General features: G+C 47.3%; 1 protein-coding gene and 1 non-coding gene across 3 annotated transcripts in view; one reads left to right on the top strand and one right to left on the bottom strand.

Annotated features, from left to right (window-relative positions):
- Positions 1-25,900, bottom strand: part of WWC1 (WW and C2 domain containing 1) — a 155,180-nt gene extending 129,280 nt beyond the window's left edge. The window contains exon 1 of one of the 2 annotated variants that reach the window (XM_042947325.1): positions 25,729-25,898. In XM_042947325.1, coding sequence (XP_042803259.1) covers positions 25,729-25,847 — 119 coding nt within the window. In that variant the 5' untranslated portion in view covers positions 25,848-25,898. Of the gene's footprint in view, positions 1-25,728 lie in introns of both variants that reach the window. The other variant, XM_042947315.1, reaches the window with a different exon arrangement.
- LOC122202720 lies at positions 7,189-7,292 on the top strand. The gene has a single exon (XR_006194845.1). It is a non-coding gene; the product is annotated as a U6 spliceosomal RNA (small nuclear RNA).
- Positions 25,901-27,249: the final 1,349 nt, after the last annotated feature.

Genomic DNA, 27,249 nt, shown 5'->3' on the forward strand with positions numbered 1-27,249 from the left:
TCTGTCTTTCAAAAATAAATAAACATTAAATAATTTGTTTAAAAGAAATAAATGGTATAATTAAATAATTATCATTAAACAATTGATTAAAATTTTTTTTTAATTTAAATTAAATGACAGCTCAAGCTGTCAGCACTGGGGCTGTCCCTGGGCTCGAACCCAGTAACTGGGAGATCATCACCTAAGCCGAAGTCAGCCACTTAACCAACTGAGCTACTCAAGCACCTGTAACAATTGATTTAAAAGAAAAGAATAAACACTGAACCTGGCCCCATCTGGGGAGTCAGGGAGTGACTTCTTGAGTAAATGGTGTTTCAGGCTGGGCTTGGAAAAGACAGTTAATCAGGTGAAGGCAAGAGAGGGGAAGCTCTCCCTTCCTTCAGTGTGTCTGCTCCTCCTGCCTGGCTAAGGAAATTGGGTTAGGCTCTGGGGAAGGATCAGAAATGAGGATGACTTTCCCATGACATCCTCCCCTGGGGGGACCAAGGCAGAGATATGCTCTGGGAAACAAAGGGAAAGCTTTAACCCCAGGGTCCTCCTGACATGCCTGGAATCTATCCCAGGGACAGGGAAATCCTGATTTCTCTGGGACAAAAGCTGGTATTCTACAGATGGGGCACTATATGGAGGCCCAAATGCTGACACACAGGGGACCCAGGCAACGCAGGCCTGAGGACAGTTATCCAGGTCCTTAGGATGTGGTATCCTATGGTAACAGAGGTAGCAACATCAACCCTTAACTCACTGTCTTTCTTTAAGGCATTCAGAACCACTCATCATCCAGATGGTTAAAGTTGTCAAAGATGTAAAGATGGTTAAAGGCTGTCAAAGTTACTGGCTGAGGGACCAGAGCAGCTCCCTTCCACCAGACTGCCTGGCCTCATCCCATTTCCCAGTTGCCCACTCTGCAAACACTCACTCTCAAACCCAGATTCTGCCAAGTTTCAAGATGGATATTGGAGGCTGCCGCTGTTCTTTTTCCCCCTGACATGCCCACCTTGGGGTGGAAAACCACCAGATTCCAGCTACCATCTCACCCCAACATCCCCACTTGAAAAAAAAAGCAGGCAGAGAAGAAAACAACCCCTGGCTGATGGAAGGCAGCTGATTCTCTTCTGTTCACAGTAATGATGCCCTAAAGTTATCAAAAACACGTAAGGAGTCTTGAGGTATTCGATAGGGCTTCTCTGTATTAGTTCCTTGAATCCTCTCAGTAACCCCATGAGATCAGTTTACATATTATTCCATTTTACAGATGAGAAACTGAAGCACAGAAAGATCTTGCAGCTGACCCAGGTGACAAAGTCAGGAAGAAGTGGAATCAGCATTAAACCCAGGCAATTTGGTTTCTAAGATTCAGCTCCTCAAATGTACATTTTACTGCCTTTCTATATTCAAAAGGACACAAGGAGTTAGTTTTTTAAAAAGTATCTGTGTAGGGGTATCTGCGTGGCTCAGTCAGTTAAGCATCCAACTTTGGCTTAGGTCGTGATGTCATGGTTCGTGAGTTTGAGCTCCGCATCAGGTTCTCTGCTGTCAGCACAGAGCCTGCTTCAGATCCTGTGTCACCCCCATCCCAGCCCCTCCCCAGCTCACTCATTCTCTCTCTCTCTCAAAATAAATAAATAAACTTAAAAAGTATCTGTGTAGATGTTCAACACCGCTAATCATTAGGGAAATGCAAATCAAAACCACGAGATACCATCTCATATCCATTCAGACGGCTAATATAAAAAAACCCAGGAAATGACAAGTGTCTTGGTGGGGGTGTAGGGAAATTGGAAGCCTTGTGCACTGCTGGTGTGAAGGTAAAATGGTGCAGCCACTGTGGAAAAGAGTGTAATGGTTCCTCAAAAAATTAGAAGTAGAATTACCATATGACCCAGAAATTCCACTTCTGGGAATATATCCAAAAGATTTAAGGCAATGACAGGAATAGACATCCGTACACCCTTGTTTATAGTGGCATTCATGATAATCAAAAGGTGAAAGCAACCCATGTGTCCACGAATGGATGAGTGGATAAATATAGTATATACGCATACAATGGAATACTATTCAGCCTTAAAAAGGAAAGAAATTCTGACAACTAAGGGAAATGCTAAGGGAATTATGCTAAGGGAAATAAGCCAGTCACAAAAAAGACAAATACTACATGATTCCAGTCATATGAGGTACCCAGAGCAGTCAAATTGGTAGAAACAGAAAGTAGAATGGTGTTTGTCAGGGGCTGGGGGAGAGGTGAATGAGGAGGTGAGAGTTTAATGGATACAGAGTTTCAGTTTTACAAGATGAAAAGAGTTCCCCTGAATTGGACCCTTAAGTGGTTAAAACGGTAAATTTTATATTTTCCCCAACCAAAAATAAATTTATGTGTTTTTCTGTTTAAAAAAAATTTTTAATGTTTATTTATTTTTGGGAGAGACAGAGACAGAGACAGAGCACGAGTGGGGCAGGGGCAGGGGCAGAGACAGGGAGACACAGACTCTGAAGCAGGCTCCGGGCTTGGAGCTGTCAGCACACAGCCTAACGTGGGGTTCAAACTCACAAACGGTGAGATCATGACCTGAGCCAAAGTCATATGCTTAACCGACTGAGCCACCCAGGAGCCCCTTTTTATTTTAGGGAGACGGAGGGACAGTGTGGGAATGTGCGAGAGGGTGAGAGGGAGAAGAGGGTGCGAGAGAATCTCAAGCAGCCTCCATTCTTAGCACAGAGCCTGACTCGGGGCTCAATTCCATTACCCTGGGATCATGACCTGAAAGAATATCAAGAGTCAGACGCCCAACCAACTGAGCCACCCAGGCACCCCAAGGATAATTTTTCAAGTTTACCTTTTAAAACATTAATTTAGGGGCACCTGGGTGGCTCAGTACATTGATCTGACTCGACTTCAGTTCAGGTCATGATCTCACGGTTTGTGGGTTCAAGCCCCACATCAGGCTCCGTGCTGACATTGCAGAGTCTGATTGGGATTCTCCCCACTCTCCACCTCACCAGCTCTCACACGTGCTCTCTCAAAATAAACATTTAAAAACAGAAGTATCCTTGTAATACACCTTAGAATGTCTATTATTATAATTACAGTAGGAATTACCCTGAATAATTTTTTTTTTTTTTAAGTGTGGAGGGAGTGACTACATTTCTGAACTTCTGGAACTGAGAGAGCCTTTGCAAACAGATTAAGTGCTATGGCCTTTCCCTGGTCCACATGCCAAGCCAGAAGAGGTGATTAGCAGGCTTAAACTACTGGTTTCTAATCAGAAAGTTAAAAAAAAAATCCTTTGTCAAAGAAAACAGAACAAAGGGCCAGTAGGCCCAGGAGTTATACAATAAAAGCTGGCTCATGCTGTGTAAAAAAGGCCCTTCCATCTCCTCATGGCTGTGTCCTCCTAACACCGTGCTCTTCATGACATCCAGGGCTATTGTACTGTATTGATAACACATCATTCAGTGTGGTGTGGGCTCTCACAAAGGCAGGCAGCGCCCCTGCGTGCAAGCAGGACATTTGGGAGACAAATCCCAGGAGTCGTTAGCAACTGCATCGACACTGTGAACTGTTCCCATACACTTGCCTCTCCTTCCCACACAATCCTGCTTCTCTGTCTCTCTCCAGTGTGTTGAGGATATTGGGAATACTGGAGAACAGGACTCTTTCTGAAAAGGCCTCCATGCTCACTTTTCCAAACAGCTATAGATTCTAAGAGGCTAGGGGCCAGAGAGGGAAATAGAAGAGGACGGTATGGTAGGGGGAAGGGCCCTGCTGCAGTGCCTGGGAGCTGACAGGGAGCATGTGTCCTGTGGGTCATCAAAACCTCACCTCCTCCACACACCCCAGCCATGCTACCCACCAACCACTGGGCAGCACCTCCTGTCCTCACTGCCCTACAGAGGAGGGTCTGTGGGAGCTGGCTGCCTGTGGACTCTAGGAAGGACGCAGGAACTTCCTCCAGCGCCCGGATTCCAGCCATAGCACCCTGGAGAGTGCGAGAGCTTAACTAATTCTCAAATCAGGACACATACACAAAACCCTCTGAGAAGTGGTGGAGAACTCAGCTAGTGTTAGCAATGTTACATCAATGCAAGCCAAAGACCTCCAGGAGACAAAGTGGCAGTGACGAGCACTGAGCCGTCCTGGATGGAAACCCGACTCTCTTGCCAACTTGCTGTGTGACCCTGATAAATTCCCTAACCTCCCTGGGCCTCAGCTGCTTCATTTGGAAGGCGAGGACAAGCAAAACAGTAAATGCTTATGAAATTCCTTGGTACCCAGCAGCTGTCATAACCTCCAGGAAGTTTCCACAGCATCTAACAAGACTTTTGAATATAAAGTCTTGACCAAATGATAGCACAGCACCGTCCTCCTCCTACAAGTAAATCAAGTGTCATTTGAGGAGATGAGAAGAGAAAGGGAGTAGATTCAGAAATAATACCCTTATGAAGAAAGCACAAAAGAAACTCAGTAATTACCTACAACCTTAGCAGCAAACATCCAGAGGATTTGGACACAGCCCACATTAACTAGAATTGGACGCTCCCCTTTCATCAAGTCAATTTAAGAAGCATTTGCTGAGGGCCTACTGCATACTGAAGTCTCAGCTGCTCTGCCTGCCCCTAGAACTCAGCCAATTCTATCTTTTCAAAGGACCAAGGAAGGTTCTTAGCCTACTTTGGACTGAGAGCAGACTGCCCTTACCCTGACCTCAGGCATCAAGAGGTCAGTGAGGTCCCCTGTGGTCATAGCCGTCTGGGATAACCGTAGAGTTGCACCAAGACCCCTACATCCTGCTGGTGCTCAAAAGTCCCCTGCCTGCCAAACACACAGAGATAAGCAAGCAGGATCAGAAGAGGGACCCTGGACTTGCAAAGCAGGTTTCATGGTGCTCAAGTGAAGAATAAGGAACTGCATCTTGTTTTTCGAGAGAGGTGATGGGCCATGTTATCAGATCACAGGCATCTGGCTCTACCTCCACTGACATGATTGAGACAGCCTGTCCAGGGCTTCTCTCTGTGTGATTTCTGTTGGGTCAACAGTTACTGGTTTGGCAAACAGCAATTCAGAGCCTTACACAGAAAATCAGGGTAGCAAACACTGAGAAACTGGCGGAAAGTACTTGTGGGAGTTCCATGGTCCAATAGCGCTATTCTTTACCTCTCTTCCTGTCTGATGAGGTGGCTTGCACAAGCTAGCGGCTCTGGATGTGGGGTCAGGCCGGGGCTGGCAAACTGGCCTTGAGTCTGGTCTTCTACATCAGGAGTCTCCTTGACCGGCAGGCAACAGAGCTGGACCCCCACACAGGTGGGCTGTATCCCCAGCCAATCAGAGCCATGGGCTCTCCCAGGGTCCAATGCTTGCCCTCTGGCTCCAAAACTTGACCGGATGAAGAAGAAAGGAGTCAAAAGGTGACAGACTTCCTTATCAGGAGGCTTGCAGTCCTCACCCTTTACTCTGTGACTTTCCCTGGGCCTCTCAGCTGCCTTCAGGGGTATCCATTCATTTATTAGTACCAATCAGGTGTTCGACACCACTGTGCTGGGCCTGGGAGAACACAGACACGAAAAGAATGATGGCTCCGTGGTGGGTGCATGTGACAAGGGTGCACAGAGGGGCCCTGACCAGAGCTGGGACAAGGCAGGCTCCCCACAAGAGGAGGCCCTTATGCTTAGCAGCACAGGGAGGGAGGAATAGCAGGCAGGGCACACACACTGTTCATGCAGGCGGGGAGGAGAGGGTTTCAAGTTGAAGGCATATGAGAATCCTCTGGGTAGTATATTTAAAATGCACATTCCTGAAAGCCCCAATGATATTCTGATTCAGTAGATTTCAGGTGGGGGCCCAGAAATCTGTTTTATGAGCTCCTTGGGGGAGTCTAAGGCAGGAGGTCTATGGACCACACTCTGAGAAACCCTGCTTTGAAGGAATGGAAAAAAAAAGAGCCATTTGTGGCTTTGATGGAATATTGGTTTATTTTCCTGGAATTTTCCCAAAGGGACTTTGGCCAGCTCATTAATGATTCGTTCTTCCGTCATTTTACACAGACAGACATGCCAACATCAAACAAACTAGAAATGAACTCAGGGAGGGTGTTAGGAGCCCCCACTCACAGGGATGGCTGTCACTGTGTTCCACGAGATGACAATGGGCATCATCTCAGGAATGTGTCAGGTCAAAGTCCATGTTTACACCAAAGGCTGTCTACAGGTGAACTGGGGCCCAGAAAGCAGTGATGGGAAAGCCTCCTGGAATCTGGCCACACCTCCTCACCAACCTCACACCAGGGAAGGCAGGGCAGTCTTTAGATGTCTTTCAGACTTTCTCTGCAGCCCACAGCTGGCTCCCTGCCCCTCCTGTCCTGGGTCCCCCCTACCAGAAGCCTGGCCTCTGACACCCCAGCGCCACCTCACTCAGGCTCCTCCTAGCTTGGACCGGGGATTGCATGTTGGGGCTCTGGCTCAACCAGCCTAAGCCTTGGCCGAAGGCATTGTTTCTACTAGTACCTGTGCAGCAATATTTTTGTCCTATTCAGTGCTAGTTCCAGGGAGTCCACCATTTATTTCGCTGGCTCAAGACTCTGCCTGGGAAGCTTATGGGGGATTCCCAGCCCTCCTTGCTCTTGCCACTGGTCTCTGAGGCCTGGAACCCTGCCTTTGTGATCTCTGCCAAGTGCCTGCTGGGCTGCCTCCTTATTATGTGTTAGAGCCACAGGCACTAGCCTCCCAATGCTTCCCAACTTCCCACTGCCCCATGTTCCCAAGGGCCCAGTTCGGCTACCCTGGGGACTTCCCACACAGTCTGCATCTGCTTGGACCCAGCTGCTGAATACGCTGCAGCCTCAGGACCTGCCTTTTGTCAGCAGGTGTGATCCCCTTTCAACTGACCTTCACACCCCATCCAGCTTCAATCCCTCATCCCATGCGGAGCTCTGGGAACAGGCTAAGAACTCTTTTCCACGGACAGTGTTTATAACTGGTTGTAATAATCCAGTGTTTACTGATAATACAGCTATGTGGGATACCCTACATCAGAGTTTAGTAAGAGGCACAGTCAGCCATAGAACAAAAACCAAAAATTAAGGCGAACAAACAAGCCAAGGCTATGCAATGTAGTACTGAATGGTCTGGTCAGTGCTACTCAAACACGAACGTGCGTAAGGGCCACTGAGATCTTGTTAAAATGCAGTTTCTTATGCTTGCTTCGGCAGTACACATATACTAAAATTGGAACAATGCAGAGAAGGTTAGCACGGCCCCTCCGCAATGACCCACAAATTCACGTAGCATCTCATGTTTAAAAACAAACAACAACAAAAATCAGTTTCTGATTCAGCGGGCCTGGGGTGGAGCCTGAGATTCTGCATTTTTAGCAAGATCCCAGGCGATGCTGATGTGCTGGTCCACAGCCCACACTTCCCGTAGCAAGAAGGCAGGGATCACACAAGCGAGTGGGAGTTAGCCACACAGAGGTGAGGCCAGAAGCAGAGCTCAGAATCCAGCATGTGCTCAGATACAGTAACCACCAGGTCTTACTCACTGCCACCGAATCAGAACAATCTACTCTAGAAGTTCCGAGAAAGAATGACCTGGGGATGGCCACGTGCCCACAGCCTGTCCTGAGCAGACAGTTGCTGTGGTTGGCACCACGGCATCCCTGACGCTTCCCTTGTCATGGTTTCCTGTACCAGACTGAGTCCAAGTCAAGGTCAGCTCTGTGATTTTTTCCAAACCAGCATTTCTCATACGAATTTGAAATTCTGGACACCAAGTTAGCTGTGGTTGCTGGGCTGAAGGGTTATGAGACAGGCTGGGGCGGCGATAGGGGTCATCTAATGCTGTGGTAATATCATAACTGCTAACATTTTTGAGTATTTAGTCTGAGCCTTGTTGTCGGTTAAGTGCCTTACGTGGGAGAATCCATGGATTCAAAGTGAATGGCAATTTAAGAGTGAGAGCTCTGAAGCCAGACAACCCGAAACTGAACCCCAGTTTTGCCACTTTCTGTGTGACCTAGAGCAAATTACATTAGCCCCCTCTATGCCTCCACCTCCTCCTCTGTAGATGGGGAGAGTTATAGTACCTCTCCTAGATAGTCAGTGTGACAGCTGGCTGAACTAATAAATATAGAATATTTAGCGTAGCACTTAGCATTCAATAAAATCCTGGCTATTATTTTCTTATGCTTAGCCTTATTTGTAGAAAACCAGGAAACTGAGGCTCAAAGAGATTAAGTAGGTTGCCTGAAGTTACACAGCAAGTTAGAGGCAGAACTGATTCGAAACAAGGTTTGCAAATTTATGCAATTTATTTTAGATTTGTTGTTTGTAGATTTCAGGAGGCAGCAGAAACCTCTCATGGCCTCCAGTGGCAGCTCCCACCTGCCCAGCAATGGGGGCTGCTATTCCCTTTCTTAGATTCCTGTGAAATCTAAGCTCATAGCAGCCTCTTTTTTCAAGAACCACCTCGTGTGGGCTTTTCCTGCTTTTGACTAGAACAGACTTGACTTAAAGTAGATCCCTTCCAGGCAGGAGGAGGGAGGGAGATGATGGATGAGGGAAGAGGGAAGGCCCCATGGGGCAGGTAGCATCACCCGTGGCCTGGGAGGGAGGTGGGACTTCCCCGGATATAGGCAGGGGCTGGGAAACAGGCCCACAACGGGAGAATGGCAAAGTGCAGGACATGTTTGGGCACTGCCACTAACCCAGGTGGACTACAAGCAAGAGGACCAATAAAGACAGCTCCGTAACCACAGCTAACAATGACTGGCACCTACAATGCTGTTGGGCACTGTGTAAAGTATTTTAGACAGTTTAATTTAAACTTACTGAAATTGTACGAAGTATGGTTATGTAAGGGGATGTTTTGTTTCTTATACACACATATACAGGCATTCAGACACAAAAGATACTAAACACTGAAGTATTTAGTGGCAAAGAGACATGATGTCTAACTTGAGTAATAACCAATTTACTCTTAAATGGTTTATATATATAATGGTCTTATATATTAAATTATATGCGTTTGTATATATATACAAACATACATAGACTCACAAACTTACACGTAGGGAAAATGAGAGACTATAAGGTAACTGGGTAACATAAAAATTGGTAAATGTGGGTAAAGGGTGTATGGAAATTTCTTACATTTTTGCAACTTTCCTGTAAGTTTAAAATTATATCAAAATTTACAAGATTCCAAAATGTGCATGGGAAAAAGATTTTTAAAATATCTTTAAAAATAGTATGAGGTCAATACTACTATCACCACCATCTTATTAATGAGGAAAGTGAGGCAAAGAATGAGGGATGTAGAAAATGGAGTGGGACAGCTTCGAGAGGTTTTGACTGTCAAACTCAGAAGGATGTCCCTCAGTAAACTCAGGAGGGCCCTAAAGAGTATGAAGAGAGGGGTGGTCAGCATTGGGTTATGTAAGACTAATCTGAAAGCAGGCTATAGGTTGGCTGGAGGGGGAGGCCTCTCATTTTGTCTTTATTTTCAATTAAGCTTCAATAGGAATGAACAGAAAAGGAAGGAGGTGTCAGAGTCTACAAAATAAAGGGCAGAAGAATTGGCAGTTAGATAGGAGGAAGAATCCAGATGATGAAAACAGGGGTTGCCTGTGTGTGGTGGGGGAACTGGGTAAGTGGGGACCAGGTGGGAGGGGTACCTACATTTTGCTGTACACCTTTTGGATCTTCAGAATTTGAACCATGCAGGTTTAGCATGGCACTTTCTCATGGTAATGGCAGAAAAGGCAAGAGACCAGGGCTGGATTCAGGTTTAGATCTGTGGTAGACTGACTGCATGCAGTGTTTGTGTGGACCCAGAAATGATGTCCAGCAGATAACTGGAAATGGGCATTTGAGCTTTCACTGTGGAGGAGGTAGCAGAAAGCCTGGGGTCGGTCACAGGACACTATTAGGGAAGAGCAATAGGAGATAAGGCCAAAAAATGCCTTTCCTTTCCTGCATAAGAGTGACTGCCGGGGCACCTGGGTGGCTCAGTTGGTTAAGCATCTGACTTCAGCTCAGGTCATTGTCTCATGGTTCATGAGTTTGAGCCCCGCATCAGACTCTCTTCTGTCAGTGCAGAGCCTGCTTGGGATCCTCTGCCCCCCTCTCTTCTTGTCCCTCCCCAATTCGTGCATGCTCTCACGTGGTCTCTCTCAAAAATACATAAACATTTAAAGAAAAAAAAAAAGAGTGATTGCCAATAAAGGAGGTGTGTCAACACCACCACTATATGCCTGTGCATTGTTGGTCGGAATATAAACTGGTATAGCCACTATGAAAAAACAGTATGGGGGTTCCTCAAAAAAATTAAAAGTAGAACTACCATATGACCTAGCAATCCCACATCTGGGTATTTATTTGAAGCAAATGAAAACACTAATTCAAAAAGGTATCTGCACCCCATGCAGCATCATTTACAACAGCCAAGATATGGAAACCGATGAATGAATGGGTAAAGAAAATGTGGTGTATGTATACAATGGAATACTACCACCATAAAGAACAATGAAATATTGTGTTAATATGGATGGACCTTGAGGGCATTAAGGTAAGTGAAATAAGACAGAGAAAGATAAATACTGTATGATTTCATACGTAGAATCCAAAAACAAAACAAAACAAAACAAGCTCACAGATACAGAGAACAGATCGGTGGTTGGCAGAGGCAGGAGGTGTGGCGGGCAAAATAAGTGAAGGAGGTCAAAAGGTACAAACTTCCATTTATAAAAATAAGTCCTGGAGATATAATATACAGCATGGTGACTACAATTAACAATATGGCATTGCATTATTTGAAAATTGCTAAGAGTAAATATTAAAAGTTCTCATCACAAGAAGAAAAAATTATAACTATGTATTGATGGATGTTAACTGGACTTTTGTGATGATCATTGTGCAATATATACAAAACTGAATCATTACATTGTACACCTAAAACTAAATGTATATGTCAATTATATCTCAGCAAAATAAATAAAAATAAAGGAAAAAAAGGACATCGGTGACAGAGGAGGGGCAGCCACATTGTTAAGTCAAGGAAGATATTACTGTGTGGCTCCTGTGACCTTTCTGGAACTGTGATCAGAGCATGGGGGGGGGGGAGGGGAGAGCACTAAAACGTGAATAGGGGTTATGGAGCCAGTGGTTACAGGACTCCTGTGTTCTTCAGAGGGAGGGGTATGGGGTAGGAGCATACAGACTGAAGACTGATTCTTGGAGAGGGAACACCTGAGCACACTGGCGAGAAATCCACAGATGCCTGAAGAAAGGAAGAGATTTCTTTGCTATGAGGACCAAGAAGTAGGCCAGGTTGCAGAAGAGGCTGGAGGGATTCTAGTCCTGGTTGGGTTCAGTGGTTCTCAAACTTAAGAGGGCATCAAAATCACTTGGGGGTTCTTTTTACAAATGTGGAGTCTGAGAGTTCCACATAACCCGTAGATTCTGATTATGTTGACTGGCTGGGCCTGGAAATCTGCATCTGAGCCACTCTTAGGGGGTCCAGATGTATGCATTCAATAGACGATGCTGCCTCAGGGGAAACCTAGCTCCTTGGCCAAAGTTAAGAAGAAACCATGTTTGTTACCACTAAATTGAATGTGCAAGCTACTGACTGGAATTAAGAAAACCTGGTCAAAGAGGGAGACAGGCCATCATTATAGATGTACTTTATTTATTTATTTATTTATTTATTTTATTTATTTTTTTTTTTTATTTATTTTTGGGACAGAGAGAGAGACAGAGCATGAACGGGGGAGGGACAGAGAGAGAGGGAGACACAGAATCGGAAACAGGCTCCAGGCTCCGAGCCATCAGCCCAGAGCCCGACGCGGGGCTCGAACTCACGGACCGTGAGATCGTGACCTGGCTGAAGTCGGACGCTTAACCGACTGCGCCACCCAGGCGCCCCTAGATGTACTTTATTTAAAGGTAAAAGCAAATTCAGTGTTTCTAATTAGTTTCTAATTACAGAACTTTACAACTTTATGGCTTGACCTCTGGTGTCATTCACAAGGTCTGCTATTTTCTTTTAAAAAATGTTTTTAAGTTTATTTATTTGAGAGAGAGAGAGTACATGCAGGCACGAGAGAGCATGGGCAGGGAAGGGGCAGAGAGAGAGAGAGAGAGAGAGAGAGAGAGAGAGAGACAGAGACAGAGAGAGAATCCCAAGTAGGCTCTACGCTATCAGAGCAGAGCTTGTTGTGGGCTTGAACTCAGGAACCACGAGATTATGACCTGAGCTGAAATCAAGAGGTAGACATTTAACCAACTGAGTCACCTAGGTGCCCCAGAAATGCTATTTTCTAACACAGGATCCTTTTCATTTTCCTAGTATGTAATTACATTATGTTTTCATTATTTCTCTATAAATTCCATGAAGGGCAATGTCTGCCTTTGGTCACTGCTGTACCCCTTTCCTAGCACAGCTCCCACCAAAAACCAAATACATGCAGGTAAGGTATTCTTTTGTTTCAATTCTACCTAATGTGCCAAAGAAGTGCAAGGTAACTCATGCCCAGCTAGAGCCAGTTTGGGCCTGAGATGACCCAAATGACTTCTAGTGAACCCCAAACAAACATCCCACAACATGTTCCACTGGGCAAGCAAGAATGTTGCAGACCAAGCCCATGTGCTGTGAAGACACCAAGGTCCAAGAGGAACTTAATTCTTGCTAAGTCTTTTGTGCCAAAGTAATAAGAGATGGAGCTCTACTGAACACAGTCACTAAGGAAGGTGAAGAAGGATGCTGATCACCACCATGGACCAAAGAATTTGGTCAGGTCACTGAACCCTGGGGGGATTTTGTAAAACCTACTGTACTCAGAAAAACAGCTCACTCACCCTGCTTACTGAAGGAGGACATCTGCTAAAACGAGTAGAGCAAACACAAAAGTCTGGCTCTCCAAACAGACCCTGAGCACTGGAAGAAGTCGCCACTGCAGGAATCACCATAGTGAAAGGGGCTCTGGGCTGAATAACCAGGATGAAGTCAGTGTTGCTCTCCCTGACAGCCTTGCCTGACCTACAGGATGCTGAAGAACCTACATTTTGGGGGCAGGCAGACTGATTTTGAATCCTGGTTCTGCCACTTATTAGCTTATAATCCTGGGCCAAATTTTCAAACTCCCTAAGCCTCAGTTTCCCCATCAGCAGAATGGAGATAGTATCTGTTCTTACCTCATTGGGCTGCTATGAGAATTAAATTGGAAAATGCATTCAGAGCCCACAGCCCAGACCTTGGCATAATCTAAAGTCTTAATAAATGTTAGCTATTATTAGTTCTTACCCACAGGCTATGATCTATATGGTGACAATGTCTGCACTCCCCACTCTCTTGGAGGCTCAAGGACACAGATGTATGTATGAAATCCAGACTGGGTTCTGCTGAGGTCAGACAGAAGATGCACTGGAGGCCCAACCCCCAAGCTTACATCTCCACAGCAGCTTAGACCAATTTATTCAGAAGCATTACTGCTGCAATGGGAATTTAAAGATTTTCACATTAAGGCAAAGATGAACCTAAATCTCTCTGATCCTTAACATGCCAGGAAAGAAATCACAAGACAGGTACAGAATAGGGGAAACTGCTCAACGGGAAGGTGATTGACATCCCCCATAGATCTACTTCTTCCCTTCCACAACTATTTTTTAAATACTTCCTAAATCATCTCAATTTTTCTAGGTAGAACTGTATAAATCTCTAGTTTAAAACCTTTTAGACGGTACTCTCATGTAATCTCACTGACACTCTACAAGTGCTTATGAGGAAAGACAATATTTACCTACAGTCATGGTTCTCCAATCTGGCTCTACCCTAGAAATCCTATGCCCAGACCATACCCTAGTCCAATTAAACCAGAATGTCTGGGAGTGGACCAGACATGGGTATTTTTTTTAATGTTTATTTATTTATTTTGAGAGTGGGGAGGGGCAGAGAGAGAATCCCAGCCAGGCTCTGCACTGTCAGCACAGAGCCTGACACAGGGCTCAAACTCATGAACCTGTGAGATCATGACCTGAACAAAAACCAAAAGTTGGATGCTTACCTGACTAAGCCCCCCAGGCATCTCAGACATGGGTATTTTTTAGCACTCCCCTCTTGTGAGTCCAACATGCAATCAAACTTGAGAATCACTGACTGATCCTATTGTCCCCCAGCTCCTATCGCTGTTGTGGAAAGGAGATCAAGGGTTATTATTCCCTGTGGTAGAGCAATGGAGACTAGGGCTCAGGGAAGGCAAGTGACTTGTTGCTCTGAAGAAGGGCCAGAAAGAATCTAAAACTCACAACTGAGGAGCATTCATCTCCTGGCTCAGCGCACTCCTATAGCATGCCAGCCCCTGGGCTACCTGATAACCACGGATGGAGAACACCCAGGTAGTCAAGCTGTTCTACTACAGAAGGTACATGGGGAAGGCCTTTCTAAACTTCATTTGTGAACTGAAGCTTGAAGAAAAGATGCTGAGCAAAGGTGGGGCCTGCTGAAGGTCCAGCTTGGACAAAATAAGCTTGGAGATGATACTAAAATGTTCGTAAGGCAATGAAGACCATTTCAGTTGGTTGCACCTACCTGGACTCAGAAGGTTCTTCAAATCTGGTCAATTTTTGCCTGTGACCACTAACAAAATATCTTAGGTCATTCTGCCTGCAACATTTGGCCAGTGGTTCCCAGATTTGAAGGGGCAGCAGAGTCACTGGGAGGGCCCTTTAAAGATCACAGGGCTCCACTCCCAGAGTTTTTGATTCAGTAGGGCAAAGGTGGACATGAGAATCTGTGTTTCTAACAAGTTCCTAGGAGAAGCTGATATGCTTGCTAGTCTGGGACCACATTTTGACAACTTGGTCTGGGTGACCAGTGAGGAGGCTGATGAAATACCCAGGGTCTCCACTGGCAGCTGGCAAATGTTTATGTCAGCGATGGAACTAAAGCACTCAGGCTGGTTTTGAAACTCCCTCAGCTGTGAAGATATCTTTTAATAGTCCTATCTAGCAAAAGTCATTGTTTACTGGAAAGATGTTTATCTCTTAAATAAGATCAGATTTTTCAGAGAAACAAAAAGAAAGTGGTTTATGTCCAAAAGACCTGGTACTCTAAATATATGAATTGAGCAGTGACTATATAATGATCGATAAAGCTATAAAATATACTGAGGAGGCCTTAATTGCTGCATTTAGAACTATCCAAAAAGTGGAACTTGAATATAATGAGACACCTCTATTTTGGTATTGGTCAACCCTATGAAGTATGTTCTAACTTATTCTCATTTTGCCAGTGAAGAAATTGAGGCTCAGGAGGGTTTACATAACTTAACCAAGGTCACGGAACTTGTGACAAGGTGACAAGGATGGGATGTAAAATCCAAATTGTGGTCAAGGGGACCAGCACAAACAATGCCTCCCTAGAGGGTTTGTGAGGATTCAGTGAGAAGAGGGACTTACCTCTTCCACACACCTCTGCTACACTCCTTAGGGTTGAATTAGGACTGGGTGGATGGCATAAGTTCCCAGGGGTGAAGGAGCCCAGTGACCCTTTCTCCACTCTTTCTCCGCAGAGCAGCTCAGCACTGATGTCCTCTGATTCTCTCCAGAGTATGGATACATAAATGCTATACATTCTAATGTGAAGAGAAGTCCTTCTGGCTTGTGGAATCGCCTTAGACTTCCTGCTTCCCTGTACTTTATTTCACAATGGAGGAGAAAACCATTCCACATTTTGCCACCACTGGGCTTCAGGTTAGCAAAAGACCTAGAACAACTGGTGTGCTCTGAGCAATCAGAGCTATGCAGGTAAACAGTGCTTGCTTATGAAACCACTTCCTTTAGCATAAGAAGGAGGGCTGGGTTACCTCACCAGCTGTCTTCAGTTCCCCTATCTATAAAACAGGAATAATATGGTACTCTCTCCCAGGTTAATGTGAAGAGTCAATGAGCCAAATGCCAGTGGCTCTGCAAAGTATAGAGCAAAGACCCTCAGAATCACCTGGGGACCTGATGGAAATGCAAATTTCCAGGCCCCACAGCAGCCCTACTGAGTAGAGTTGGGGGGTGGGGGAGGAGGTGGGACTTGGGGAGTGGGGTTTAACAAGGCCTCCAGGGGGTTCTGAGGCTTCCCCATGTTGACAACCTCTGCTCTAAAGTCTAAGTTCCATGAGGACAGGATTTTTGTTGGTCCAATCACTGCTGAGTCTCCAGTGCTGGGACAATGCCTTATATATTACAGGCACCCTATCCTTTTACAGGCACTCAATAAATATTTCTGATTAAAGGAGTTCAGATGAAACAGGGGAGGAAGGAAACCAAGGTTCAGAGAGCCTGGCGTTTCCAACTATATTTGCCCAGCTTGATGACTCTCTCACTAATTTGTAGTAAATATTACGAGTTGGACACTGACTGTCATGTCTCACTCTCGCATTTCTAGCTCTTAGCGCACGCAGTGCCCAGCTCATCGGAACAGGCTCTTGGCAACACCCTACTGAAGGCACAAATGTCTCCAGTTCCAAAGCTAAATTCACAGCACAACTGCCAACAGGTGCGGCGGACAGGTCTGTCCCTCCATCTTCCTAAGATGGGGAAAAGAATTCTAGAGAACACCAAGCCCCCAGTTATAATGCAACTTATCTGTTCAACTATTTGCCCTTCTCCCTTGCCCAAGGGTACACCCTGCTGCAGCAGGGACTTTGCTCTGATCCTCAGCACTAGCAACGGAGCCTGAAGCCCAGTAGGCACTCAATAAATACCTGCTGAATGAATGGCCAACCCCTGGCTGGGTGGGACGAGATAAATACCAATGCCCTTCTGCACCACCACCATGCTAAAATCAGCAGGTTCTCAAACAGCTCTCAAACAGTCCTGGGGATGAAGAGGAGGGGGGAGGCACTTCTCGAGCGAAGAGACATGGTATCAAGCAGTTACAAATGAATTCCAGATACCTCCAGTTTTTGCATCAGCCTTTTTAGTTCTGCCATGACAACTGCAATTCATTACCCCTGCTTCACACACAGCCCTGGTGCCAGCTCACTGGCAAGAGTCACTTCACTCCAGAAATTCCAAAGAAGGGCTTGTCTCCGATAAGACTAGGGTAAAAGAATTTATTGACTTATTTATATAATGAGGGCTGCCAAGGTGGTTTGCAAGCTCTGATGTCAATCTGGCTCAGATGAGCCCTGGCTTACAGGAAGACACTTGAGTTGGTAAGGAAGGAACAATGGTTCCTGTTCCTCTACCAATGCACAGGAGGGCAAACGAGCCTGACGAGTAACAGCTCCCATTAGAAAGCCTCATGTGCACTAAGCACTGGGCTAAGAATTGACCTGTCTGGTGTCATTTCATCCTCCGGGGGTAGGTAGGTCCTACTCTGAGAAGAAACTTGTTCAAGGTCACTTACTACGTGTAATGATGGGGCCAGAACTTGATTTGGTGCCCTGTGAAGATCTTTATGAAGACCTTATCTACTTGCAGGGAATAGCGTGGAACGTCAGACCAATGTTGGGCTGGAAGCACACATTTTCCTCCACAGAGAACAAGACGCTGATAGGTGTGTTTCTGTTGGTTTCTCTGTAGTTAGAAAGGTCCTCTTCCCTTTGCTTCCCCCCCTCTCCAAATTTATTGATTGTGCAGTGGTGCAAAGAGTTAAGGCTCTGAAATCAGATGGGCCTAGATTCAGATTCTTTTTTTTTTTTTTAATTTTTTTTTTAACGTTTATTTATTTTTCAGACAGAGAGACACAGCATGAACAGGGGAGGAGCAGAGAGAGAGGGGGACACAGAATCTGAAACAGGCTCCAGGCTCTGAGCTGTCAGCACAGAGCCCGACGTGGGGCTCAAACTCATGGACCGTGAGATCATGACCTGAGCCGAAGTCGGATGCTTAACCAACTGAGCCACCCAGGCGCCCCTAGATTCAGATTCTAATTCTGCCTCATTCTACCTGTGTGACCTTAAATTTAACACTTGACCATTCTTAGCCTCAGTTTCCCCATTTGCAAAATGCCAGGAATATACAATGAGCACGTGACAGATACTAGATAACGATGATTAAATATAACTATTATTATCCTCATTACCACCAATGTTAATGCCAGTTATTGTTCTTGTTGCTAGTAATACAAAGACAAACCACGCACTTGGAAGAAATTCCTGGAATACAAAGTGAAATGCTAAGAGTCCTATCTAAGAAAAGCCACCACAGATGTTCGATCAGAAGGCTATCCCAAGGTCACCTCATCCTAGCAGCCACCTGATGCCTGTATCTTGCTATTTTATCCTTCCAAGTCAGGTACCAGTCAGTGGATCCTAAGGCTGCCCCAGTGACCAATGAAACAAGTAACCACCACTGGGCAGGGAGGAAGACAGTGTGGGGACAGCTGGGCTGCTACGGAACCAGGCCCAGCAACAGCAGGCAGCCGGCTGGGGAAAGTCAGCAGCTGCCGCTGGCCTGGTGTCCTGGCTGCCAGAGTGTGATGAATGGAGCAGGGGAAGAAAAAAGGCAACAAAGGTGTCCCTAATCTTGATGCAGCTTCACTTTTTTTCTGGCTGACCATTGAGTGAGAACTTAAGCCACGGTCTTTTTTCTTTGGCAGACATTTGAAACTGAAAGATCCCATTTCTTTCTACCGGTGAGATGTCATGGGTAGAAGCACTGAGGAGGCGAATGGGGCTGGGGAGGTGGGGTGGGGGCGGTAGGGGGAAGGGGAGGATATGACCCACGGCACTTGTCCATTTTTCCCTTCCTTCTCACTCTCTCTTCTCTATCCCCCACTGTGTCCAGCATCTTTATAGAATGTTCTATGTTCTCCCAACACAGCAACACTAAACGCCTGTCCCTGTCTCAATTATTTTGGCAAGAGGTTTACTGCTCAGGAGCTGGAGGCTTAATGGCCTGCTGGCGAAGGTTAAATAACAAAACACCACTGTATCCAGTTTCTGGGTTTTCTCTTCTTTTATCTCACTCTGAAACAGGGATTCAAGGCAGCCGAGAAGCCGGTCAGCAGCAAGCAGGGACTCTCGCTGTTCTGCCTAAGGGTTTGTAGCCGGCTGGCCCTCTCCATACTGGGAGACACAGGGCATGTGAATTTTTCACACACACACTCAGCCCAGATCCAGCCATCTGCCCTTGTCCAAGTGGAAGCACTAGGAGATGTCACCCAAGCCATTTCTCCAAGGGAAGTGGGGGTCTTATCCAGGGCCCCTCACTGAGCTGGGGATGTAGATCCTCACTGCCTGGAGGCAGGCATGGCCAGAGAGAACTCCTGACAGTCAGCATGGACTGCCAACTGCACCTGAATTGGCAACCCCTAAAATGCCACCAAAACCTGACCAAGACTTCTTCTATCCAAGATGCTGTGTGGCAGCACGCCAGCCACCTTCCAACTCCCATTTCTTTGAGCCTTGTCTCCCCTTATGTGCACCTGAGCTTGGTGTTCCTACCCTTGCAGTAACTAAGGCAACCTGATTCTCTTCTCTTCAAAAGAGCAGTGTTTCATAGCTACCTGGGATCCCAGGGGATTGGAGAATCAGGTCAGTTCGGCTAGGCAAAAAGCCGGAGGGGTGGTGACAGAGAGTAGCTGCCTTGGCTACTAATTCCCTGGCCATCGAGAACATTTACCCAAGCGACTTGGAAACGACTTTGAGCTCTCAACACACACTGTATCCTTTAGAGTTTCTCTGCCTCCATCTCTGCTCTCTCCTTCCCAGAGCTCTGGTTAGCTGGCTGCTCCCAGAAGGCGGCGGGGGGGGGGGGGGGTGCCCAACAGTCTCCTAATTCCCCGAGGATTTCATGGGCTTCTCTGATCAAGCCTCCTCTGCAACACAGCTCCCTGAGAACCCTAGCAAGTTTTCCACCTTATTGACAGGGGACTCTGGAGTAGCTACAGCAAATATGAATGTGGATTTAAGAGTCCAACTACCTGGCTTCCAATCTGGGGTGCAGCACCTCCCAGTGACCTTGACCAAGTTAATCTTTCTAAGTCTCAGTTTCCTCATCTGAAAATGAAAATAACAGTACTTACCGCACAAGGTTGGCAAAGGGATGGCATGTGATAATAGAAAAGGCTCAGCCCAGTGTGTAGCATAAATTCAGTATCCTAGGACACAACTAACCAACAGTCGTGACAGCATGAAAGAAACCTGCTGGTCTACACCACCAGAAAGGATTATGGAAAATAACTGAGCCACAAGCATAAAATATTCCCAAAATATTATGTGGGTGAGGAGAAACGGGATCTGATTTTTAGGGAAAAGTTTACATAAGAGAAAGAGGGAAAAAGATCTTTCCTAAAGATTCAAGGTGTGACCTTGGGCAAGTCACTTGTCTCTGAGTCTTAGTTTCATCAGTGAAATGAGAGGGCTGGGTTACAAGAGCAGAAAGGTCCTTCCCAGCTGAAAACTGGGGAGAGAGCTGGGCAGAGAGTCTCCATTTGACACAAGTGTTTCACAGGCATTTTCTAATAAAAGCTAAAAGAACTAGCGTTCCCACGTACCTCATGGGTATCAGGCTCCGTGCTAACTGCCCTATCTGATTTAGCTTATTTAATGTCCATAACATTATGGACAACTATATGTATGTCTCTATCACAGAAAAGACAAAACTAAGGCTCAGAGGGAATATGCGACTTGCCAAGGTCACTCAGGTAGCAAGTAGCAGATCCAAAATGCCAGGATTCATTTTTTTTAACGTTTACTTATTTTTGAGAGAGAGAGAGAGAGAGAGAGAGAGAGAGAGCGCACCTGTGAGCAGGGGAGGGGCAGAGAGAGAGAGGGAGAGAGAGAATCCCAAGTGGGCTCCCTGCTGTCAGCCCAGAACCTGACCCAGAGCTTGAACCCATGAACTGTGAGAGCACGAGCCGAGCCAAAAACCAACAGTCAGATGCTTTAACCAACTGACCACCCAGGCACCCCAAGATGCCAGGATTCAAAGGCTCACCCTCTTTCCGTTGTCCATACTTGCTCTCTGGTTAACTGTGGCCTGGTCACACCAGAATGGTACAGGTAAGTGAAATCATGCTTGTCCTCGCTCCATTCCCCAAGGCCAAATTCCTTAGGCAAGGGAGCACAGGCCTTGCTTCAGCAACTAATTCAGTAGGCAGCTGAGTAGTCCAGTGGTTAGAAATGCGTTTTCTGGTATCAATGTACCTAGCATTGGCATTACAGCTTCAGGCAAGTTGAGTGGCTTTCACCAAACTCAACCCCGCCAGCCTCAGTTTCCCCATTGTACCTATTCGCAGTGTTATTAGAAGGATTAAAGGAAATCACACATGTACTCAGCAGACTGCCTGAATATAATAAATGCTCAGTCGTTATTTCCTACCCAGCTAAACAGAAGAGCATATAGGCAGTGATGAGCAGTTTTGAAATTAATCTATGGCAGGAGTATGGCAGGGGTCCAAGAGCCCCCTGAAATGATGTGCCAAAATTATGCACTTGCACTTTCCTTCAGGAAGCATTTTTTTTTTAATTTGCATACAAGTTAGTTAGCCTATAGCGCAACAATGATTTCAGGAGGAGAACTGTGCTTCATCTCCTACATAGTAACACCCAGTGCTCATCCCAACAAGTGTCCTCCTTAATGCCCCTTGCCCATTTAGCCCATCACCCCAACCCACAACCCCTCCAGGGCCCTCAGTTTGTTTTCTATATTTAAGAGTCTCTTATATTTTGCACCGCCTCCCTGTTTTTATATTATTTTTGCTTCCCTTCCCTTATGTTCATCTGTTTTGTATCTTAAATGTTCAGGAAGCATCTTTAACCTTTGTCAGATTCTCATAAGGGCCTGTGGCCAGAAGGAGGTTAAGAGCTTAAGACTGTAGACCAACTTCCTACAATATAAATCATTTCTGAAATAACAAGGTTACTAGCAAAAGTTCCTCCTATCATGAGAGAAGTTGCTGGGTCCTCTTGACATGGCCTCTTAGCCATGTGGGCCTCCGGTACTTATCACATAGCCCCAGAAACTGTGCCTACAGAGTTCCCAGGTGGTTCCTGGAAGAAGGTCTGAACACACACCACAGATTAAGCAGGAATTAGGCTTCAAGAACCTTCTCTGGCAGGACCAGTTCAAACAACCCATTCTTCCTCGGAGAACAATCAGCATATTTGTTTTTGCATACCACTAAGTTAAATACACAAGGAATGCTGGCCCTTTGCTGGGAGCTCCCAGAAGCACCCAGAGCCATTCTGCTAAAGGAACAGTGCTCCAAAGGGCTGGGGAGACCTGAGCCGCAGCACCTGATTCCCCACAGGCCCGGCACCTTCCCAGGCCAGCCTGTGGTGCTGCTGGAGCCTTTGGCCCAGTAGGCAGGGCCCAAGCTGCCCACTGGACCCTCTCCGGTTGTTGGGACAACCGTCCTCAGGAATTTCGGCCTCCCAGTCTTGCCCTGGGTGAGAAGGGAAGAGAGTTGGCAAGGCCGCCTGCCTGGCTGCTCTTCCGACCCGCTGGTGAAAGGGGAAGCTGAAAACTGGATTCCCTACCCCCAGTAGCCTCCATGCCGGACAGCACACGAAACAGCTCAGCCCCAGAGGGAGGAATGTGCCAAGACATTCTTCAGGGTTGGTAACCCGAGACGCTATTTTGTTCTTCGTGGCTAAGAAATCACTTTTCTGACTGAAGGACCCTTTGACTTACTTCTTTTAAATTCAGGGGAATGGGCGGGCATCTCCCTGATTCAGGTAAGGAAAAAGCCAAGACAAATGCACGCGCGCGCGCGCACACACACACACACACACACTCTTAAGGAGCAGAATTTTTTATGTGATCTTCTGCTTCACAGCATTAATCAGTTGCAGAGATGTAACTACCCTGGCAGAATTGATTTCCCCCATCCCACCACCCCAAAGAAGAAGTCTGGCTCGTTTATGCTTTAATTTTTTTCCTCTTCCTCGTTATAGTCCCCTCTCCCCATTCGGCCATGGAGTCAAGAGGGGTAAGGTGAGGCCAAGGAGTCCGAAATCACATTTGAGACCTGGCAGGGTCCTGTGACCATCTAATAAACTGTCTTCTCTCACCAATGGAGCACTTTACCTCAAAGAGGTCAAGTGCTTTACCTGAGGCCACACAGGCACGACTACAAGACAAAATTCCTTAATGGGGTGTACAGGAGGGAAATTCCAGAGAGCCACAAGTGGATGTCCTCTGCTCATCTCTTTCTCAAAATTTCCAGTTGGCCCACCACAACAGTGACCTTGGGGTTACACTAGGTACACTTCAGCACCCCAAACTCAGTCCCCACCCCCACCAGCCCAGTGTGGGTGGAATGACCAGGAGGTAGGAAGATGCATTAAAACCAATGACTTGCAAGGTGAAGTGAGCAGCTTAGTTAAATGCCAGTATGTTTTTAATTCCTCTCCACTGCTTGCCAATCTGCCTAAAACAAAGGCTGGGGACACCTGTTGCTTGGGTATGGGTAGGCTACAGTAGAGAGCTACAGTATAATGGCACTGGATTGTTTTTTTTTTTCTGTTCCACTGTATTTTTGAGGATCTCTTCTATTTATGACAATAGATGTTACTGGTTTCCCATTTGTGACAGTTGAAAATTTTCAAATTTTCAAATTCAGTTGATTTAAAGTCAAATATTAAATAAGCAACAGTACAGGTCGATATAGTATAAAATCATGATGGTGGTTCACATGATACTAAAATTTGAAAAATAATGCTGTAGCCAAGTCAGTTTTACACTTGCCCTCTTCCAAGAGTAAACAATTGAGAAGCTTTCTCTAGCTGTATTATCCTCTCAGAGCCTCAGTGAAGTCCCTAAACTCACGACTAGGGTGAGGGAGCGCTGCTGGGTGCAGGGCTGTCTCAGTCCTCCAACATCCCACTGCTGACAGCACACTGGCCTCAGTAAGCTTCAGGAACCAAAACTGGGGAGGAAACAGAAGACTGAACCTGTGTATGTTCTAGATGAGAACAAGGGGCTGCCTAGTGCACCAACACTGTAACAGCGTCCCTGGGGACAGATGACCCTGAGGGGCAATGAAGAGGAAGGAAAGTGAGTCCGGACAAATAAGGTTAGAACGTCAGAGCTGGTAAGGAAAATGGTGTATTATGGCAAGTGGTGGAAAGATCAACAGATTCAAGCAAATCACACCTCTGAGCCTCAACTTTTCTCTTACCTTTGAAAATAAGAGCTGGGCCCTGATCATCTATGCCCCTTTCAATTTTTAGAGTTCAACTATTACTCCTTCCCTTCCAAGAAAACCATTAATCTTACAAACTGGGAACCTGAGGCTTAGAGTTAAAGCAGTTTGCCCAAGGGATGTTTTCTCTAGCATTAAAAAATTAAAAAAATTTCTTTTCCAAGGGTACCTGGCTGGTCCAGTAGGTAAAGCATGTGACTCTTGATCTTGAGGTCATGAGTTCAAGCCTCACACTGGGCATAGGGCTTATTTAAAAAAAAAAAAAAATTATCTTCCATATTACATTGAGACATCCCACATGGTACTGAGAATAGAGTAAGCACCCAGTAAATGTTAAATGAATTAACTTAAAGTGCTCACAGAAACTACTGGGAATCTCTGCTCTAATTTTCTTTCTGCTCCTTTTTTTTAAACCCTTGCTACACACCCCGTCTTGGACTTTCCGGGACCTCCATCCCAACCCCATAAGACGAAGGGTCCAAAAAATTCATCTCTATTGCTCTGCAGGCACCTAACACCCAAAGGTCACACTGGCCAGGTGAAAATTCCACATTCTTAAGACACTAAGACCACAGACCAAGACAGCGAAGGACAACAAAGCAATCTCAGAGGGTGGTTCTCGCCTCCTCTCAGGACATACATGCGGAGGGTGTGTGTATGTGTGTGTGGAAAGAAATGCCAAGCAATCAAAACCGGGTGAAAGTCTGGAAGCTAAGAGCCATGCCATACCAGTCATCTCAGACTCCACCTGCCTCAGCAAAATAATAAATAAATAAATAAATAAATAAATAAATAAATAAATATCCTGTGCTACAGCCGCCTTAGTGCCCACCAAGGTCAGGACGCACTGGTGCAGAGCTGAGGAACTCCGGACCCCGGAGGAAGAAAGGGAGAACGAGGCGATGGGCAGGGCTTTGAGGGAGGCCTCTCACCTCCATCTACATCCTAACAGCTTCCAAGTTGCTGTGAGATTCCTGGAGAACCAGTCTCCCAGATCAGCCCTCCCCCGCTCCTTCCTTTCCTTCCCACTCCGGCCTCCAGCACCCCTGGCTGCTCCTATGCTCTTCTCAAGAGCCTCCCAGGCACCTGTCAAAAACCACACTCTAGGCTGCCTTCCCCTCCGCGTACAGTCCTTCCTCCAGCAGTTTCCCACTGAATCCTGGGTCCCTACCACCCCCACCAAACTAGCTTCCCCATCACCCCCCTCATGCTGGGGAAAGCCTCCTTGGGAAGCCCCAGAATCACAAGGCAAAGTTGCCCGCCCCCCAGCCCCCGCCCGACCTCTTCCTAAAAGGGGCGGGGGGCGGGGCTAGAGCTTAAGGTCAAAACTCTGGGCAGGTGCCGGCTGGGGCCTAAGTCCTCCATCGGGGAGTCGGTGGGGGCTATGGTCAACCCACTGGCCGTCCCCTCCTCCCAGCAGCCCACCCGAGCAGGAGCAGCGCTCCAGACCGCGGGGGGTGGGGGTGGGGATGGGGGCGGCAAACTGAAGAAAGCGCAAGAGGCTCGCAGAGTTCCCTTGCTCCCCCTGCCCAGTCCAGGCTGGTAGCCCCAGGCCAGCCCGGGAGGTGTGGGGGCTGCCCGGGGTCCTACCTGTCTCGCGGGTCGATCCAGCTGGTGGTGCGGCTCGTGTGGTCTATGTAGTAGACCTTGCCGTCGAAGTCGCGCGCCTCCTCCCAGCCCTCCGGCAGGGGCAGCTCCGGCCGGGGCATCTTCCCGAGCGCGGCCCGCGCTCCCCCATGCAGCTCCCGGCCGCCGCGGGGGCACCCGGCTCAGCGGCTCCGGCCGGCCGTACCCGGCCCGGGCGGCCGCCGAGGCACCATGATGGGGGGGTGGGGAGGTGGCGCCCGCGGACTGGGGGCCCTAGTGGGGGCTGGCCGGGGTGGCGCCGCGGTCCATGCGGCCCTGCGGCTCCCGCCCGGCGCCGCCCGCTGCTCCCGCCGCCGGCCTCTCACGCTGCCATGTGCGCCCGCAGCGGCGCGGTGCGGGCCCGGGTACGCGCCCGGCCGGCGGGGCAGAGCGAGCCAAGCGCAGCTGCCGCCTGCTCTCCTCCGCCGCGCGGCGCGCTGCGCCCTCCACGCCGCCGCCGCCTCCTCCTCTTCCTCCCCCAGGCCGGGCACAGTCGCCCCTCTCCACTGAGCCGTTCTGCGCTCGCTCGCTTTGCGACTTCTGCCTCCGCCAGGTGCGGCTCGGGCGGTGCAGGTAACCGCGCTGCCCCGGAAACGGGAGGCGGAGCGCTGGGCGCCTGGATTCCCGGGTCCCCTCCCCGCGCCCAGCGCTGTGAAGGCGGGTCCTAGGCCCCGAGACGCGCCCCCTCGTGGGACTGTCCGAACCGGTGGCCGCCCTTGCAAGGGGAAAGGCAGACAGCCCGTACCTGGGTCCGGGACAAGGACTGGGGCCCCAGGTGGTGGAGCAGCACCCGCTATGCCTCTGCTTTTCAACGCTCCCGGCTCACTCCACCCCGTGTCCAGGCTCTTGGTACAGGTGGCCCCAAATCTTACAACTCCCCACTTCTCTGTTATGTAGCATCAGGAGTCAGGAAATAAGTGGTTAAATGGAAACATTCTTGCGAATCAGGGAACATAAGTTTTCCAGGATCTCTGGTCCCTTCCCCCAACACACTCACCATCTGTCTCCCTCTCATTCCATTCTTCTCCCCGTGTTGTTTCACCATCCCCCCACCCCTGTATTTGCTAATGTAACTAGCTCTCCTCAGGGTCCCTAAGATTAGGAGTACATACTATGAATCCCCTCCCCGGGGAGGACTTCCAAAGAGTGTCAGGGGGAAACACTGTGTAAAGTAATATAATGATGGTGTTGTTAGCTAAATTGAGTACTTAGCCCTTCCCAAACTGTGGGCTAGCAGCTTCACATGGGGCTCTGTTCTGTGATACTTTGAGGTAGGTATGTTATGGATTTGGGGGAAAATACAAGACAGCAAAACAAAGTTCCATTTTGAAAAAAATTAGAAGAAATTTTAAAATCGTAATATTTCTTGAGAAATTAAAAGTATGTAATTAAATATAAAAAGGTGGCATGATTAGGTTAAGGATCAACTGGCTTGTCTGTGTTTCCTGAATGTATGTTTTACCATTTTTGCCCTGGATATTTGGC

The sequence above is a fragment of the Panthera leo genome, chromosome A1, assembly GCF_018350215.1.
Source record: "Panthera leo isolate Ple1 chromosome A1, P.leo_Ple1_pat1.1, whole genome shotgun sequence".
In the NCBI taxonomy this organism is placed as follows: Eukaryota; Metazoa; Chordata; class Mammalia; order Carnivora; family Felidae; genus Panthera; species Panthera leo.